At 39.4% G+C, this 21,135-nt stretch overlaps 1 protein-coding gene and 1 long non-coding RNA gene across 12 annotated transcripts in view; one reads left to right on the forward strand and one right to left on the reverse strand.

Annotated features, from left to right (window-relative positions):
- Positions 1–21,135, reverse strand: part of LOC124123063 (protein mono-ADP-ribosyltransferase PARP14-like) — an 83,679-nt gene that overhangs the window by 47,094 nt on the left and 15,450 nt on the right. For 9 of the 11 annotated variants that reach the window (XM_048388650.1, XM_048388646.1, XM_048388645.1 and 6 more), the window contains 9 exons: positions 19,625–19,882; positions 14,591–14,848; positions 13,293–13,424; positions 11,807–12,007; positions 9,596–9,883; positions 8,693–8,956; positions 6,123–6,362; positions 908–2,650; positions 73–573 (listed from right to left, as the gene is read on the reverse strand). In XM_048388650.1, the coding sequence (XP_048244607.1) occupies positions 73–573; positions 908–2,650; positions 6,123–6,362; positions 8,693–8,956; positions 9,596–9,883; positions 11,807–12,007; positions 13,293–13,424; positions 14,591–14,848; positions 19,625–19,882 (3,885 nt within the window). The remainder of the gene's footprint in view (positions 1–72; positions 574–907; positions 2,651–6,122; positions 6,363–8,692; positions 8,957–9,595; positions 9,884–11,806; positions 12,008–13,292; positions 13,425–14,590; positions 14,849–19,624; positions 19,883–21,135) is intronic. The other 2 variants (XM_048388649.1, XM_048388648.1) reach the window with 2 other exon arrangements.
- LOC125376771 lies at positions 17,260–18,706 on the forward strand. The gene is made up of 2 exons (XR_007219251.1): positions 17,260–18,051; positions 18,645–18,706. It is a non-coding gene; the product is annotated as an uncharacterized LOC125376771 (long non-coding RNA).

Consider the following 21,135-nt stretch of genomic DNA (forward strand, 5'->3'; position numbering starts at 1 on the left):
TGATCGTTGATTGTTATTGATCAATGGATCATCAATAGCTCATTAAACACAATGAAGATACATTTTACTCACTTGGTCTCCTTGATCTCCTTTGGGATCTGTGTTGTCGATCGTCTTCATCTGCAGCTACCACACCTTGGTTCACAGAAACCACTTTAGCGGCACCACAAACTTTCTTCACAGCCTGGATAAATGCTTGAACAGTGTTGACATTGTTGTCACACACGTAGACATCCATCACCTTGCTACCTGGATTGTCTGTGAAAAATATCTGTACTGCATCAATGATAGACTCAGTTGCTGCTGTCACTGGGTATCTATAGATACCAGTGCTTAGAGCTGGGATGGCAATAGAAGGAAGTTTACAGCTATCAGCCATCTCAAGACTATTAAATATAGCTTCTTGAAGGAGTCCTTCCTCGTCATTCTTCCCACCTGACCATATAGGTCCTACAGCATGGATGACCTTCTTGCAGGGAAGATTTCCAGAACTGGTCACAGCTACTTTTCCGACATTCACATCACCATTTTTCCGTCTGATAGCATCACTTTCATCTTGAATAATTCTGCCACCTTCAAGAAGATCAACAACAATCTTTTAACATACCTATTCATATGCCCCCAAAAGGAGTTCTTGAAAACAGAATGAATGTTAAAGGGATATTTTAGAACAACTCATATTTTGGCAAATATCCTCAAAATTCTTTGATAACTGAACTGCTGTGTTATAATTGTTATCAAAAATGAATTTGTCAATGATTAATTTATAAATACTTGGTTCACAGTTAGGAAAGACTGAATTTTCCATGACGTCCTCACTCAGTCATATTTCGTCTCTTGTCATGGATTAAACACCGACTGTAATCAGATAATATCTGGATGTTTCGGTTAACCAAACTATACAAACCTTTATCAACAATGGCTCTGGCCAATCCACCGCCATGAGAAAGATGTTGATTTGCTGCATTAACGATAGCCCCCACCTTCATCTGTGTGATGTCACCTTGGCACATGTACAGAGTACGGCTGGACCCAAGGTCACATGTAGCTTGGGTCTTAGGCCCTCCTGTAACTGTTCTTAGACCCCTTTGCTTCCGTGTATTACCATAAACCGTCCGCTCATTTGGATCATAAGTTCGCTCTATCACACACCGTTCTGTTTGCTCAATCCTTTTGATATCAGCCTCTCCTTTGTCAGATAGGATCAGTTTAGCAATCCCTGGTTTGTTGAAAAGGTGGCTGCCATATATCACATTCTGGGAAAGTCTTTCCAATTCCCCCATTACAATTCTTAATCCATCTTTGGTTCCTTTCACTGTAAAATCACCAGATGTCCTCTGGTAGATAATCTTAACAGAATATATTTTGAATTTTTCAGAAAGCTCTCTGATTTCAGTATCTTTATGCGTAGTCATGAACCGCTGGATTCCCCTTGGGAACTGGACAGTGTCGCTATACACTGTGTATTCTGTGATGAAGTTGTTCACCTCTTCTGCCACCCCAGCTACCAGTTCATCTATAGCAGCTATGACAATATGAGACTGATCCACTGCTGTGATGATCTTCACAGTGTCCCCTCTGCCCTGTGTCTGATCATCACAGATCCTCTTCCAGTCTGGAGAGGCCAAGAGTGGGACAGATTCCGGGTCCAGGTTGATGACTTGCTGGACCACACATTGTTTCAGAACTCTTACAACATCTGCAGCTTCAGTGTCTGTCCTCCCATACACATACAGTTTACCTTTGTCTGCCTCCCAGACACCAACCAGATGTTTCAGCTTCAGCTTCTTCACAATGTAATCCCTGACATCTTTCTTCTGAAGAAGCATCATCTGAGCAACAAGCACATTGGGCAAAGATGTCTGCTTGAAGTCAGTCATTGTTTCATACATGTCAACCTTTGCAGATTTCACAAAAGAAACTAATCCTATGAAAATAATCTTTTTCTTGGTCACATTAATTTCAACCTTTAGGTGTTCATATTTCTTCATCATATCACCTGGGAACCCAAGAGCAAGCAGTAGGTGTAACTGCCATGACTTCAGACTTGACATTGTTTCAGTGATTTCCTTCTTCTTCCGCTCATGGTCTCCCTCCACCGAGGCTACCACGTCCTTCACCTGTTTTGACAGTTTTTCTGCTAGCATTTTATGGCCAACCACAACTATCAGATGAGACTCATCAAAGACAAACAAAGTTGCTGCATCTGGCTTGGAAATTTTCATCTTCTCGACCTCTTTCATCACATGATCCCAAACCTCCTGAAGGACATTTACCTTCTCAGTGATCAGCAAAGAAAGAAAATGTTCCAAATCCTCAGTTGCATTTTTCTTCCAAGACTTAGCCTTGTTTCTTGCATCAGGCATATCTTTGGTAAGACAGCATTCAAGGATCACAGAATCATCTGACTCAAGCTTCAGATCAGCACATCCATCTTTCAGCTGCTTTTGTAGATTTTTCATATTTAGACTAGAACCTCTGATGAATGTCAGTTTGTAAGAGTCAACATTCTGTAAAGTAATTGGTGGTGGCAATGTGAACCATGTGGGATTGCTGTGTCCACCTCCAGATCCCAGACATTCAGTGTACAGGGATACTGTAAGGGCCATGTCATCTAACTTGTGGGTTCTGTCCAAAATCTCAGGTATCACTGAAACACAAACGATTGCACTTAATCAAGAGTTCATCTATTCTGAAAACAACACAGGAAAACCATACGTTTTTGCCAAAAACGGAAAATACTGTCATCAGTGATGGAAACAAATATTGATTCTGTCTCTCTCAGATGACAAGATAATAATAGTATTGGCTGAATATTTTCTCTTTTCTTAATGTGGTACAGAATTGATATAATAATTCACAGTATAATACTATTTTACTGAAAACAAACTTATTCTTATCAAATCAGAGAACAGATATATTCAACTTTTCACATTCAGTAAAAAAACATTAACAAGTATATTCTTAATATGATCTATTTCATCAACATTTAATTGAATTTTATTCTACTTTATCACACTCAAGCATGTACTGTCTTTTATTTCTTTGAGTTCACTGGAGAATCAACCTTCAAACTGTAGAACATTAGACCATTAATCTTTTTGTTTCACTCTCTGGAAATCTTGTCCGGATGTCTACACAATTTCGTTCTGTACATGTGACCTGATAATACTTTAATAATGACATGCATACTAGTTCTTGTCAGTTATATGAGGAAACAATAATGTCCAGAAATTGTCTTTGTTTGATTTCATTGAAGCCATTCATTGACAGCAAAACAAATTTTCAATGAATGTTCATCTAATGTTTGGCTGTCTCCCTCTGATTGATGCTATTAAAGTGCCATACAAAACCCAAATGACCAAATAATCAAACACAAACACAGAGTTATCATATTTGGAATGACATACACTACTCAAAACAAGTTAATGGTCAAACATATAATCCTGCACGATCGTGAATTTGACATAGAAAACATAGGAATTAGAAATTTCTAATCACAAATCGGGTTAAAATGAGTTTAATGTGTCCTAAAGCTTAGCACTGAGTGCAAATCATACGCACTATGCAACCACAACGACTGAGATTCTTTTGACAAATCACCAATTCAAGCTGAAAAACAAGGCTCAATGAAACTGTGTGCGTTGCCCGGACACAGTGCTGCCCGGTCATCATGCTTTTGTTTGTCAATGCACCTGCAAACTGTGTTATCTGTGAACATTTGGGGCATACAAATCACTACCATGATCGTGTTGTTCTCACTTGAAATTTCATCATGGTCAGACGTCAACTAAGCAATGCTGATAGAGGAAGAGCCATTGTGTAGCTGCAGGATGGTTATTCACAGAGGAATGTGGCCTAAAGAATTGAATTAGTTGCAGCCAAAATGTTTGGTATACTATGACAGCAATTCCAAGCCACCAATTTCATTCAGAGAATTGTCCTCACTCTTGTAGGCAAAGATCAATATCACAGTGCGATGACCAGTATATCCTACACATGGCATTACCTCAAAGTCACTGCTAGACACCTGAGAGATAAAATGTGACATGCAACTTGTATTCGGGTATTGGACCAGACCATACGGAATCGTTTGCGAGCCAACAATGTTCGATCTCGGCAGCAAGCAGTTGGACCACCTCTTCTTCAACGTCATGGGTCAGCATGAGTCTGGTGCACACGTCACAGAGCCTGGGCACGTTATCACTGGGGGGTTGTACTCGCCAGACTCAATAATTTTCTCAATCCAAAAGGCATTCAATGAATGGATTGCCTGCATTCTTGCCTGATTTGGCACCAATTGAGCATGCATGGGACGAGTTGGGGAGACGAGTGACAGACAATCATAGGCAACCTGATACCCTTCCAGAATTGGCCCACTTCCTTCAGTTAGAGTGGCAGGCTATTCCACAACCTTTCTTTCAACATCTGATCGACAGCATGCCTCAACGGAGCATCAACTGTTCACAAGCACGAGGTGCTGTCACTCGGTATTGACATTGACATTGATTTGCATGCTTCTGGTACTCACAACTTACCAAACTGTACGAGGGCCATTCAATATATAACCAGCCTAACCTATTTGCTACTGCTCCTCACTTCTTCTTTTTCCACATAATCACCACTGAGGTCTATGCACTTTGTCCAGCGATGTGTGAGAGCTAAAAGCCCTTTGTGATAGAAACCATGGGGTTGTTCATGTAACCATCCCTCCACTGCTGTTGTGAGTTCATCATCGGACCGGAAATGACGTCCACTCAGTTCTTTCTTCAAGTTTGGGAAGAGAAAGTAGTCGCTTGGTGCCAGGTCTGGTGAGAAAGGTGGATGAGGCAATACTTTGAACCCATTCCGCTTCACTGCGGCAACCGCAAGTCGACAGGTGTGCACTCTGGCATTATCATGTTGGAGCAGCACACCTTTTGTTATCTTTCCACGATGTTTGGCAAGAAAAGCAGTCAGCAAACGGTCCAGGAGATCGGAGTAGTACTCTCCAGTAATAGTCTGGCCACGTGGCAAGTAGTCAATGAGCAAGACCCCTTTGTTATCCCAAAAGATGGTTGCCATGACTTTGCCAGCCGATGGTTGAGTCTTTAACTTTTTGGGACGGGATGAAGCAAAGCCAGTCCACTGCTTACTCTGTTCTTTGGTTTCTGGGTCATAGTGGTGTACCCAGGTTTCATCACCAGTAACAATTCTCTCCATAAAGTTGTCTGCATCCCGACTGCATTGCGTCAAAAGTGCCTGACACATTGACACACGTACAGCCTTCTGATCATCTCTGAGACATTTTGGGACCCATTGGGCAGACAGCTTCCTCATACCCAGACAATCATGCAAAATGGTATGGACACTTCCCTCTGAAATCTCCAAGGCCTTGGCCATTTCTGACACCTTCATTCGCTTGTCTTTGACAACCAGTTGTCTCACAGCTTCACTGGTTTGGTCATTGGTCACCTCTACAGGCCTGCCAGGGCGTGGCTCATCTTCCAGGTTCACCCGACCCCTCTTAAATTCTGCAACCCAGAATTTGACCTGTGCATACGAAGGTGCACTGTCACCATAAACATTTGACAATTCATCATGTATCTCCTTTCCCGGTTTCCCTTTTAAGTAGAGGTACCTAATAACAGCCCTGTATTCAACCTGTGACGAAAATTTGGCAGAATCTACCCTTGCCATCTTTACAGATCACGTGTGTGACTTCAAATACAATTTCCTCATTGAAACGTTGTCTATGCACGTGACATACATTGGTGCACAGCACATGACAAGCATGCAACCGTTAAGATCTGATAAATAGCTTAGGCTGGTTATATATTGAATGAACCTCGTATTACAATGAATTTAAAATATTTCGCTTTCTGTATTATAACAAAATATCATCAATAAATTTTGTGACCCTTAACATGTTTTGAGTAGTATATATCAGAAATGTCAATAATTGCTTGGTGCGTATGCATTTAATAGCAAAAACAAAGTTGCACAAAGAAATGTGAATATTTTGTGACTTACTCTCTAGAAAGTAATGTGACAGACAGAATCAGTTTCTATATCACATGACAAACTTTGTCAGAACGGGGCATAGTCATTTGGGTGAGAAATAATTCAGTCACTACATGTACCTGAATGGTCTTCAAAATGGACTATGGCATGTCTTGGATCTTCTATGTTCACATTTTCCACAGAGAGTTCTTTTGCATTGCCTGCCCTTTTACTTTCGAAGTAGTATTGTAATGTTTCTGTGGATGTGCTGGCCGTGATGCCAGTGACTCGGATACAGTTGGAGACCGGCACTGCAGACAGCTCCAGGAACGCCCCTTCCAGGGGATGCTTCCGGCACACACGCTGCATCTTCTTCAGTTCTGGAAGATGACAGGCAGATCATATTATTGTGTTAAGGTGAAACAATGTCTTATTTTCTGGCTTACTGATCAAGTGATCACAGCCAAAGGTGACAGAACAAACAATAGTCCATCGTTACTTTAGCTTACCTACTATGTGATCACCATACAGAAGACAACGATGCTCCACGGTCTGGAGTCAATGTTCCAAGTATCAATCTTGGCCAAGGCATTGTACTTAGAACCTTCGTAAATCTTAGCTATAATCAATACTTATATGCCAGGCATGAGTTTTCTGTGTGAAAAGAGAAAATCCTTTGCATAGTCAGAAAAATCATTGGCTGGAATTCAACAGTTTTTCTTTTGACAGATAAGAGCGAAGTCATCTTAGATTGCTTGTTAACATTCTGCCCATGTCTATATCTCTTTCAATATTGTAAGTGTAGCCGTGCGTGGTGTGATGTGTCCAGCCACTGGGCTGCTAGTCAAAACATGAGGCAGTTCTTGAAGATGATGATGATTTTTATTCTTGTGTAGTAGATGGTGGGAGGGAAGCTGTAAACAAGAGTCCTCCCTCCATAAAGAGTTCATGCAGAATGCATGAGGAGGGCAGGTGAGAAAGGAAGTTAAAGAAGTGGACCAAAGGGCCAATCAGAAGAAAGGTAGCATCTGACAGATATTAAAGGAAGTCAAGATGCTTCAGTCACATAAAGTGGTGGACATATCTAAAAATAGATAGGGGGAAGTCCAGGTGAAGCTGGAGAAATTACAGAGGCTGCAAAAGGGTATCAGGTTGGTGTTAGTTGGCTGACATTCAACTGCAGACAAGGACAACATATAATGAACATATAATGAACATATAATGAACACAGAATGAAGTGATGGTGATAATAGATGAACATGTATGTATATATGTATAGAATGAATCTAAGGGGGGTTATAAGTGGGTGGTACTTATGTGGCTATAACTCATTCAGAGTTAGCACCACCACCCGGCTACATAAGCATTAACATGAAAATATAATACTGAATATTTTGATCATTGGATTCCTTGTGACCTTGACCTTAATCGGAGGGCATCCACAATCTTATAAAAAAAAGAGCCACAATGGAGGTCAAGAAAGGCAAAGCAGGATTACTCTTAAACATCTTATGAAAGTTTCAATACAATGGTTACTGAGAAGTCTGGACTCTGTTGAATATGTAAAAGTACTGTCATGGAACTGTAGCTCACCTGGATATTTAGTCAAGATGCTAAATGTCAACCAAATTCATTTGGTAAAATGAAATGAAGGCGTTGCTAGTCCACAAATATTGTTAATTGTTTTTCTCAATGATTGAACGATGTATCACGACAAAATTGTCTTTGTAATCTACATGCATGAAAAAGTAAAAGAAACGCAGTTGTTTAAGAAATAAATAATCCAACATTAAACAATGTTTTCTATAAACAACACACCGTTAAAATGTTTATTCTGATGATTGGCATTAAGGAAGTTCAAAGGCAATAAAATGATTAAACCAACACCAGTTCTCTGATTGGTATGCAGAGAAGGTATAAAAAACTTGAAGGCAGATGACAAGACAAAGGCTATAGATCTGGCGAGTGTGGTGAAGCCTATCGGTACATGTTGGGTCATGTCGGCCTTTGATGCAGTGTTGCATTGGTGGTGACTGTCTGGACTGCTGGAGTGATCAATGATACCTAGTTTGACACGAGTTGGTAGAACTTGTGACCCCAGCAGTGATAACTCACCGGATGCCTATTGTGTAATTGCTATTCTTTGAATGACAGGGTAATATATGTTTGTGTTTATATTCAAGTTGGCATTTCGGCTATCCAAAGTGTGCAGTGAGGCCATCTCATTGTTGATAGTCATTTTGGAGACAAAAATGCGAAGTTTCATAAAAGCGAACAAAGACCGCTCACATTTTTTGGATTTCATTCACGCTACCAAATTTCACTCAATTGGAACCTCTTCAACATCATTGGTGGGTACAAGTCTGTAAAATTTCAGCTTTGCTGGTCCAGGGATTTCTAAGGAGAAGATGTTTACAATGGACCACGGATAAACAGGCCGCGACATATTCTTCCTTGACTTTCAATCAGATGAGCTGAAAGTGATACTGAACATGCTGAACCGTTCAGTGTATTAGAAGAACAGACTTATAACTGAAGTCCAAACTAATAGACGGACAGATGACAGATGAAGACCCTTGATATAATTGTTAATGTCAAGGTGATAAATACATTGTAGGTACTTATGAATTGAATTCTGATCATACACAGAACATTTTGTGAATGGTCCCAAATATATATATACATATATATTTATATATAATTTACTAACTTAGTGATCCTTGTGTGACTTCTATATTAACAAGAACAGATCCAGGTTCCTCCCCGTACACAAGATCCTTGGGATGACAGGCCAGTTTATGCTTCAGGAACTTCATCAAAGTCTTTTTAGTGGTCTTCTCTCGGAGTCCGGTGATGAAGAATCTGTCATGATACTGTGGCCGAGGGGGAGGAGGGGTGGGGGGTCTGTACGGACTCACCAGCAGCTTGTGCCCATCCACAGTGTGGTGTCGCTTGGCAACAACAGCTTCTGCTTCTGTCAAACAAAACCAGGGTTGGAAAAGAGTATGTAATTAAATACCAAAGCTGTACAATACACATTTGCCTGCAATAGATATATGCATGTATAATTGCTTAAACTTTTAATGCCAAGTTTTATCTCTTAGTTATTTTCTATTTGGTGCACTTTTGCTGCACCTTTGACTTAGCATCACAGGGCACCAAACAATTCAAGTCACCATTTTGGATATTGATAGTTTTCCTTGGGAATCCAATATATTTACACCCTTGGGTCCAGTCTTTTGGGTATTTTTACATAAATGTTTTTTTACACCAATTCTGCTTATAATGCAGTTTCAGATGACTTCTAATTGTATCTGTTCCAGTGCTGTCCCAAGTGTGTAGCAGTCACATAAACTCACAACAGAGATATACATGTCTAACTAACAAAAACAGGTACTCAATTTGAAAATGATACAATTATGCTGATTGTTTTTAAACCATTGGGTCTTTCATGAAGACAATTAAATTATTACTGACAGACAGACATTTGATGAGTGACTACACCTATTATTTTCAAAGACATATGCCACCAAAGGTCCTATCTGATTCATTTGTCCGAGGTTGTTAAACAGTTTTACCAAATCCGAATAGATAATCCATTCGGAAACTATACCTTCTTTGCTTCCAAAAACAACATATTTTGCGTGTTCTTGTACATCTGGAATGATCTCCTTCACGTCAGACCCCCCACTCCTCTTCTTGTTCTCGAAGTACATGGTCAGTACTTCATCATTTGTCTTCAATCCATATTTCTCCACTTTCACAACTGTTCCTTCTTTCTTTCCTTTCAAGACAGTATCAATGGTAACCAAACCTGGCTGTTTGGAAGGGAGATATTCAGAGACTTCAATCTTTTTCTTTTCTAGGACAAGTGGTGCCTTCTGTAGAACCCTCCTCACAACTGAAAACATAACATGCTAACACATTCACAAGTAGTTCAAGTAGATTTTCACAAACAGTTTCTTTACAAACCAGTCAAAGTCTGGGTATCATATCTTCACATCCTTAATGTAGTGGACATCATATACACATGTGTAACATAGAGGGGATGATATACACACGTGTAACATAGTGGGTATCATATACACACATGTAACATAGAGGGGATGATATACACACGTGTAACATAGTGGGTATCATATACACACGTGTAACATAGTGAGTATCATATACACACGTGTAACATAGTGGGAATCACATACACACATGTAACATAGTGGGAATCATATACACACGTGTAACACAGTGGGAATCATATACACACGTGTAACACAGTGGGTATCATATACACACGTGTAACATAGTGGGTATCATATACACACGTGTAACATAGTGGGTATCTTATACACACATGTAACATTGTGGGTATCATATACACATGTGTAACATAGTGGGTATCATATACACACGTGTAACATAGTGGGTATCATACACACACATGTAACATAGTGAGTATCATATACACACGTGTAACAAAGTGGGTATCATATGTGTATATGATACCCACAATGTTTCATGTGTTTATATGATACCCACCCTGTAACATAGTGGGTATCATATACACACGTGTAACATAGTGGGTATCATATACACACGTGTAACATAGTGGGTATCATATACACACGTGTAGCATAGTGGTATCATATACACACTTGTAACATAGTGGGTATCATATACACACATGTAACATAGTGGGTATCATATACACACGTGTAACATAGTGGGTATCATATACACACGTGTAGCATAGTGGTATCATATACACACTTGTAACATAGTGGGTATCATATACACACATGTAACATAGTGGGTATCATATACACACGTGTAACATAGTGGGTATCATATACACACGTGTAGCATAGTGGTATCAAATACACACGTGTATTGTAGTGGGTATCATATACACACGTGTAACATAGTGGGTATCATTAAACTTACATTTATAACATGGGGTTGGCATCATATAAACATGTGTAACATAGTGGGTATCATATGTGTATATGATACCCACAATGTTTCATGTGTTTATATGATACCCACCCTGTAACATAGTGGGTATCATATACACATGTGTAACATAGTGGGTATCATATACACACGCGTAACATAGTGGGTATCATATACACATGTGTAACATAGTGGGTATCATATACACACGTGTAGCATAGTGGGTATCATATACACACGTGTATTGTAGTGGGTGTCATATACACACATGTAACATAGTGGGTATCATATACACACATGTATTGTAGTTGGGGTCATATACACCAACCGTAACATACTTAAGAAAAATATAGCATGTGAATCAGCTCCGAGTTACCGTTTATCAATTCTGAAAATTTTCGTGTCATTTTTGATCCACAAGGCTTTGTTCCATTACAGTCTATGGAACATTAGCTTAACTAATGAGAAACAAATAATCTGATAACTGAAGAAAAGACAATTAAAAAACCTTCCTCTAACATTCCCATGAACATGATGGACATGTTACGTGTTTCATAGTAGGAATCTTGCATGTCTGTTTATCAAATGCAATTCATGTCTTGTGCATGTTAGTTTACTGAGTTTTACATGCCCTTTTTGAATTAAGGAATAATGACCCTGATCTGTGACCTTGCCAACAATATAAACAGGTACAGAATTAGAATAAAAAAAAATATTTTTGAAAAATAATAATTGACTTTTACTGAGTTCAGCTGGTACTTTTAGGTGTTTGTTGATTGTTTTATTGAACTACTTTAAGTGACTTCTTTTAGAAATGCTAGATATACATGTAATCAAACAACAACCTGTAGTCATTCTAAGCTGCTTCACTTACCATCGCCTTTCTCAAAGTAGACAAGAGCTGTTGCTGAATCTCTGTCAATCTCCACGATTTCCACCTCTCCTCCTCCATTTCGACGTCGGTTTTCAAAAAAGTCCGTCAGAGTTTCGTTTGTCACAGTATTTGCCAATCCTTGGACAAGGATAACAAAGACACTGTTATCATCTTCCTCTTCCTCTTCATCCTCATCCTCTTCTGAAAAAACCCACAAAAACATTCAATGACTGAAATCCTCATTTAAACAAGTTTCAAATACTCATTTTATCCCCTGCCAGTATGACATGTCTGGTTGTGTGCAAGGCATTAGCCCCTGTGAACTATGTTCACTGGAACTGTTTGTAAATGGCCTAATTGCAGCACTAAAAAGATAATTACTGGTGTTTCTTGCCATTTCAATAGAATTTGTAACTGTATTTGTGATGAGTTTTGTTATTACTAAAACAATAATCAGAGAAGTAAGGGAGTTCTTACTTCACTTAGAGATCAATGAGACAGGGGTCACCATGAGATGTACTAAGAAGTACAGCACCAATCATCTGATGATTTAAGTAGTAGACAGGAGTCTGGAATGCCACAGCACTGGCATGATCAGTAAACAACAAGTCCAGTGTAGCTCCAAGACAGTGACTTGGAGAGTGAAACAAAACGTGACGGATGGACGGAAGGATGGAAGGATGGATGGACAGCACCTATTACCATATCCCCCTTACACTTCGTGGCGGGGGTTAATAAAATAAAATCTGCTCGTATTGAAACAACAAATCAAATCCCTATGAATGGGAAAGTCATAGATCGTTTCCTTAAATTTTCCTTCTGCTCCAAATATTAATTCACTCTCAAGTTTTCAGTTGCCTGTCAACGAAAAAAGATATGATGCATTTTGGACACAAACTGCAGAACTCAAGAATCAATGACAGAGACTTGAAAGGTTTACAACTATACACAACTCAGGCAAAAATCCAAATTTGAAAAAAAAAAAATAGGTCATGAATATTTTAGTAGTAATGGACAGTGGACTATTAACAACATAGTTATTCCCAAAAATTAACCCCGACATATGACTATCGTAGTGCTATGATCGCTAGAAAAAAATCCTCAAATAGCAAAAGGTACACCTTCAGGATCTGTTTGACATATATATCTGCCAACTTTTGTTAATAGACATTGAACAGTTTTGAGTTGTGCTTCAGAAACGAAATCAACCCCCTTATGAGACTAAGTACAAATTGTTTCCATGGAAATCAAGATGAGACGATTACCCCCATCCCCCCCAATGATTATTATTTTGACATGATTGTACTTTGGAAATACTCTCTTGTTTGTAACAATGTATCATCACTACTCAATATATTGGTATCAAGATAAATGAATACTAGTAGCTGTAAATTATTACAACGTATCACTTCTCCACAATGATCCTGACTTCAACATAATTCAGTGTGCATATATATAATTTTCAAAATATTGTCCAATTACAAACCTGCAGTAAGGTACAGTTCTTCAGCTGCTGCCAGTTTCCGGTGGTGAGCTGATCGCGAGGGAATAGTGTACTGGGAAACCTGGAGAGAGACTCCTTGTATCTGGTGACTCCTCTGAAGCACAGCTTCCACATCTGAAAAAAAACATACAACATGCACCATATGTTCTTACCTGTGGAGTTTCTCAGGCTGTAATCACTGCAAGCGTTAACTTGGTCCGGGATAAGGTTGCAGGGATAAAGGGTTCCTAAATTGTTTGCCATTTTGTAGAATAATGATAAAGATTGATTTTTGCACCTTAGTGACAATGGTTTTACATTTGTTGCCACAACACAATTTCAAAATAAATCCTAACTTCATGACAAAGGAGGATATTATGAACCTACTCGGTATGTCCAATAGTTTCTGAGGAAAAAATGAGTTGCTGCGGTGGCCATTCTTAAAGATTACAATGTTGTAACCATGGACACATGGAACAGCTTGAATGGAATTCTTTCATGGTTGACAGAGAAATTAAAGGTAACACCTATCTCCTAAGAGTGAGTGAGTATGGTTTTATGCCGCTTTTAGCAATATTTCAGCAATAACATGGCAGGGGACACCAGAAATGGGCTTCACACATTGTACCCATGTTGGGAATCCAACCCGGGTCTTCAGCGTGACGAACGAATGCTTTAACCACTAGGTAACCCGGACGCCCCTTATCTTCTAAGAAACTACAGATAGTGCTGTACATTGTGGAATGAACCACCCCTCTCGATCAGAGCTGTATATCTTAACAGATGATTTTGCGTTCCATATGTATGGCCAGACCGAGTGCTCATGTTTGGTTTGGTTTGGTTTGGTTTGTTTGTTGTTTAACGCCGCACTCAGCAATATTCCAGCTATATGATGGCAGTCAATCCAGTAATTAATATCAGGAGCATCGATTCATGCAATTGGGATCTATGACATGCATCAACCAAGTCAGCGAGCCTGACCACCCGATCCCGTTAGTCGCCTTTTACGACAAGCATAATCGCCTTTTACGGCAAGCATGGGTTGCTGAAGACCTATTCTACCCCGGAATCTTCATGGGTCCCAGGTTACCCGGACTCCCCCTATTTTCTAAGAAACTACAGATAGTGCTGTACATTATCGAATGAACCACCCCTCTCGATCAGAGCTGTATATCTTAACAGATGATTTTGCGTTCCATATGTATGGCCAGACCGAGAGCTCATGTAGGTGAACTAACACCCATAATACAAATTCATGTTTATCATGTCAAGGTGAGCTAAAATAGATCGATCATACCAACCGTCAGGGTTCTCAAATGTGACAAGGACCACATCCTCATCTATTCTCGCAATGGATTTCACATCCCCTCCTCCACTCTTCTTAGTGCTCTCAAAGTACATCTCCAGGACATCATCCGAGATTCCTCCACATCCTGTCACTATAATCGTGTCTGGTGAGACAACAGGTGGTGGCGTTGGTGGCCTGGGTTTGTACCGGGAGACGTCAACATCCTTTCTTTGTATTTTGTGAGATCCCTTCTCTAACACTCTCTTGACATCTTCAAACAAAGCAGACACACATATCTTCACAATGAATAAGTACCCAAGTGCTTCTTTAGCTAGATTTTGGATCTATTGCTGCATCATCATGTCAACAGATGTCACGAAGATGCATTGATTGTCAACAGGAATTACTATCTGAATAATGGCGCTAAACAAAATGCCTATAAATTGAACCTGCGTTGAATTTTTACTCAAGGCTCAATGGTCTACACTTATGGACAGACACAAAGAGCGTTCATTACATGATGTACATGAGATGCAATTGATAATCTTTACATTGACAAATACACTTTAAACAACAGTGCCGCTCAAACTGGAATGACCTCAAGGTTAACACAGATGCTTGGGCCATGGGTTTGAGTGGAAAGTGAAAAAGTATCACGAAAAAGTTTGCGCGAACTAATTGTTATACCGCATATTGCCGTATATCGCTGTATACAAGGGTATATTATCATGGAGCTCAAGACATTTTTTGTGCTCTAAAATAGATGGAGGACTTGTGCTGGAGGAGATGGTGACAGTACTTTCATTCGTTGGATACGTTTTGAAACATTTATGCTTATCCTGACTCATACTAATTGCTTATCTCTTCTCATTCCAAAACACATCTTGTCCAAACGCTGCGCAGCCACACCAGAAGCATGTGACCAAGCTGGTACACTCATCACTCTCTCATTTCGTGGGGATGGCTGCGTGTGATCTACAGCGAATGAGTCAGTAATAGCGAAGTATAAATGATATTTTCACCCTATAAAATACATATTTGACCTTATCCTGACTGATACTAATGGCTTGAATCTCATGGTTGGTGGTGGGTAATAAAAAGTAGCCTTAACTTTTGACCTAAGAAATTTGTCCTTCGTCAATGAATACGTAAGGCTCTGACCGGACATGTTGATAAATCTTCCATATCTTTGGAGCCAAGTATAGATGATAAAAGTGAAATGTGAAACTGTCCATCTGGCTGACCTGGCAGTTGATTCTTGGCAATAAAATCACATTGGAGACCAAGATAGGCTTATGCATTGTCCAGAGGATTTCTTGTCCTTATAGCCTTCTGTATTCCGGAGAACCACCGCTTGAAATTGGTCACTTGAATAAACTGTTTAAACATAGAGTTCATAGTCTAGACAGATTTAATTATCATCTGGCCCTTGGAATCATTGTTGACTCCTCAGATCTGACCATTGAAGATAGTAGGGCAAGCCCAAGTTTGGCATCATAGAGGCTTTGTGTAGAAGGCTGACCAGTTAGAGTTGGAGACCGACCCTTGACTTTGTGACAGTGTAAGTCTGGCTGAAGCAGAACTTATTTGTTCGGAAATGGATTCCTGAAACTTCTGCTGGCTGACTATAGCTGACAATAGCATATGTTCACTGTCGGATTCTGAGTTCTTGAGGGGAAACATCATCACTTCATTAATAGAACGAGACATGGTCAATCCCAGATTTGCTTGTCTAACAGTGGTGTCAAATTGTGTGAGCTTCTTGTCCTTATCTTGTCATTGACTTTATTTTTTTTTATTAGGTGTGATAATGGTAGCCGCTTCTACTGAGGAGGATGACCGAGAAGAATCACATCTTTTATGGTCCGGCTTCTCCCTCTGTACTACAAACAAGTACGCTGCAAAGTCTTCTTCACCCAGGGAGAAGCAGAAACAGGTCTCAGTAGTACATGGTTAAGGGATGCATGTGGAACTGATGGGGTGTTGATTACAAATTGAAACACGCAAGCACCAGATATCCCAAACCCCAACATACAAATAGGGCAAACTTTTAACCCAAAACATAGAAAAATGTATGTCAAAGAAGCAAAATAAAGTTCTAGTATGATGAAGAAAGGTTTGAAGAATGTAATCCAAGCAAAAGAATTTAAAAAACCTAATAATTTTGATAGGATGGCTTGGATTAAGAGAGCACAGAAATTTAGCCCAAACCACCAAGCTGGCACGAAAATGAGAGAGTGATGAGAGGAATGGCTTGGTCAAGTGCTTCCGGCTGTGGGGTGCGTTCGGACAAGATGTTTTTCTGCTCTTGGGGAACACAGCACAGAAGTTTCCACTACGCTTTTCAAAATGAAATGAGACAAGCAATTAGTATGGATATTGGTCAGGTAAAGGCAAGGTAAAATAATGGTATCTAAAGGGGACTCATTTCGTAATTATAGAATAACCCACGAGGTACGAGTGATTACGGAAAATATGTCACGAGTGAAATTAATGTTTTAAGTTCCGAGCTTTAGCGAGGAACTTAAAACATTAATTTCACGAGTGACATATTTTCCGTAATCACTCGTACCGAGTGGCTTATTCTATTTATTACCCATATTCATATTAAAGACATGTTTCAAGAAAAAAAACAATCAACTGTCGCCAATCGAGAATCAGCTGTTTTGTATCAATCCGCGTGTGAAAAAACACTGTCCACTCATTCCAACCGCATTACCCAATTAACATGTTGTTACGCGTGAAAAAAATAGTTCTGTTAAAAAACTGTAAAGATCACTTTATTGCAGTTATATTTCTGTCGGATTTACACAGCGTACACTATCTAGCATTGATAAAGAAGACGGGTTTCCAAAAAGGTTCATCAGGTTACTTAATCAAACCTTGTTTTGACAAGATCTCGTCACTGACAGACAGCCCCCGTGGTGCATCGGCAGATACATGCATTTCACATTGAGAAGAGGAAACACGGAAAACCTGTCAATTTTTTTATGTGTCATTTGACAAAAATGCCAAAACCTATAACAACAACATAGACGGAATGTACAGAAGTCTTGTTTGTTAGAGAAAAGCTACGAAAAGAATGTAAACTTTGAAAAGTACGATTGCTGTCACTGTGTCGGAATGAATGACCCGACTTGACCCAGATATGAGACAGCCGAAACCAGAAATGACAAGAGAACCGGTTACAGTTTAATCCGGACAACAAGTTTAATGAACATCGTGTGTGATTTGAGACAAGTGTCAATGATGGGAAACACGTGCATGTGGGATTTCAGGAGGACTTGTCAAACGCGGAGTGGACAGTCAGATGACGAGAGTTTGTTGATATTTTGATGTGAATGTTGTGATTCATAATGGTCGAATACCTGTTGATAGACAAACACGGTATCTGGCATGGAGACTTGGTGCTAAGCTGTCCGCATTCACGGAGTTCATTTAGTTCAATATCGGACACAGGATCAGCTTGCTGGGGTAAGTTTTCTTTTCCTTGTATTTTTAATTATTTTTGTTTTGATTTCAAAACCTCTCCGAATTGAGCAAAGTGAATCGATTTCGCAACCAGATGCTGGTAATCATGTCGCTAAGGTTACACTCTATGCTACACTTGATCTCCTTCAAAGTAGACAGTTCGAATTCTGAACCGTCTGATGTGCATGCCGAAATAATAAATTTGCAAATAATAATGTTTAGTTGCAACTTTCCTGTGTCATTAACCCTCATAGTCATATGGTCCCCGGACGTCAGTCAGCCTGCATACCGCTCAGCGCCGTACTTTTGCAGACGTCGCGGTTACGAAAAACGTATACATTGTATAAAAAAATGTGTCACGTTCTTATTTCTTCACCAAACGTTACAAAATTGTACGAAATAGTGTATTGTTATGATGTCTTTCGGAAAGTCTAAATGTTGTTGCAAAATGAATTTGTTTTTTTTCTCATGCCATCGTTGAAAGTGTGAGTAGTCATATTTTTCGTGTTTTTCTTACCTGTATACATTTGTGAACTAAGTTCATGTCAACTTGTCAAGTTTAGTCTTTTTCATTGTGTTTTCATTTTCATTGGCAGTTTTCGATGTCATCATCGTTCACAAAGGCAAACCTGTCTATACAAAGTCCAGTTTTTGGATTCGGGTGGTCGAAAAATTCATCAAACAGCAAGCCCTCTAACACAGACGCAAAGGACTTGGTGGTGATGATCTTGGCGCCCTAGAAACAGTTGCTGGCAACATCACAATCTGAATCTTGGAACTTCAATCTGGCCATATGCAGTTTTGACAACAAAGACATTAAATGTGTTCAGAGGTTGAATTATACGAATAACTCTTCATGACAGTCAGATCTCCGTCCGCTTTAACGAGGTCATTTACTTTGACAGGTCTCAAATGGCCAGCCATGTTTGTTTACAAACGGGAACGTAGTTTTGGTTATTACTGTAAAATGAAAATCATGTGAAATAAATGAAAAATTGATAATGTGAAATCATGTTGTTAATATGAAACTATGTGTCTTGTCTTAAAAATCTCGAATCAGTGAGATTGTAGCACGTAAAATATCTGAAGGGAAAGGCGTGGATTTGTGAATGAATGGGATGAGAGAAAAAATAGTTCCGTTGTCCAATGAAAATTGATCTTTGTTCCACTGACCAATCAGCTTCGAGAATCACTAATTGCACACTGTGCAAATATCAAAAAGTTATTACACTGCATATTTGAGCCCATATGGGTAATAATCCAGATTTCACAAATGATCACAAAGTGCATTGGGCTGAATGCGCAGTAAAAACTTTAAGTTGATAATACTATCAACCATGTGTGTTGAGCAAGGAAAGACAGTTTCTGCTTCCAACTTTGGCCTGGTCGATCTCAATGAGGCATGATGGCAGGTGTTGATTTGCAATGAGTTCTATGTATTTGGGTATACTGTCGGTATGTTTCATGAAAAGGATTTAATTTGTTTAAGAGTAAAAAACATCAGTTAATAAGCCAATAAACGTTGTTGCTGTTCTGGATCCTTAGACCCAAGAATTGTTGCATGGTGTGAACTTACCTTCAGGGTCCTCAAATGTAACAAGGACCACATCCTCCTCTCTTCTCTCCATGGATTTCACTTCTCCTCCTCCACTCTTCTTCGTGCTCTCAAAGTACATCTCCAGGACATCATCCGAGATTCCTCCACATCCTGTCACTATAATCGTGTCTGGTGAGACAACAGGTGGTGGCGTTGGTGGCCTGGGTTTGTACAGGGTGACTTCAACATCCATCCCTTGAATCTTGTGAGATCCCTTCTCTAACACTCTCTTGACATCTTCAATTAAAGGAGACACACATATCTTTACAATAAGTACCCTAGTGCTTCTTGAGATTGATTTTTGCAGCATTCCAAAATCTAACAATACTTTTCATTGTATATAATTCTAAGAATACTACTGGCTAGCGACCAGTTATCACTGAGGACCAATTATCGCCAACTCCCCATTATAGCGCGTACTTCACTTTACTTTTGCTTGGTTACAATTCTAAAACCTTTTTTTGAGCTATTTTTCCAAAATTGCATAACCCTGCATATATCGCAAAATCCATAGTACATAGTGTTGAGGATAAGCATGTGTAAATTGAACTTGGGGAATATTGGTGTATGTCAGTTTGCAGACGACAAATTGATGCCAGAGAAAATGGAAAATGTAATTTGTGTAACTGAAGCGGTGTGCGTGATGACGTGTTTAGATAGATGATGGAGATAACTAGTACAGTTGGTCGATGGGAAATACCAATTTCTACTGTCTTGATTTCCTGTCGTCGCATTATAACAGAAATCTTCTGATTTTTTATTCCACTGACAGAAATATGTGCATTTGTTCCTAGTTTCACACAAACCAAAGTTTTTTGCACAGTTAACTTTGTTCACGGAATATTTCAGAAATAACATGAAAAAAATGGCTAAAACTGGTCGCTGACCAGTACCTCTATGACATCATAGCTAGAACTTCCTGTTCATGCTGAGAACCACGCTACAAATTTTAATAAATTTTCAACAGACGTCCTCTTCACTGCCAACATAATTATGTTACAGTTGTGAGGGAAATCCTATCCCTAGTAAGAAATGTCACTGCGCATGTGCAAGGCAGGAACTCCTCACTTCTTTCAACCCATAACCCTCATCAACTAGATGCAGATATTTTGGAGAAAGGCGGGATGGATTAATTCCTGATGTAACAGAGGTAGTATTCTTAGAATTATACACAATGATAACTATTGATAGATAATTCTTGCGAGTACCCTACCTCTAATACATCATAGTCAGTATACACCAGAGGGACTGGTGGAATCTGGTATCTAGTATCCCTTAGAAAGTTGGATTTTGTGAAGTATGAATACATATAAATAAAAGGACCAATTCACATTGCACGCATTGGGATGCATAACTATCACATCAGTGTGATCAGGTATGTGTGAAAAGACTTCAGAAAATATCACCAAAGTATGGCAGAATGAATTTGCAGTGAATAAATGAAGTTGCTAATATAGCCCCACTCCACACTCCAGACTGTCAACCACATG

The sequence above is a fragment of the Haliotis rufescens genome, unplaced genomic scaffold (genome assembly GCF_023055435.1).
Source record: "Haliotis rufescens isolate VD_foot unplaced genomic scaffold, xgHalRufe1.0.p SCAF_75, whole genome shotgun sequence".
Lineage (NCBI taxonomy): Eukaryota > Metazoa > Mollusca > Gastropoda > Lepetellida > Haliotidae > Haliotis > Haliotis rufescens.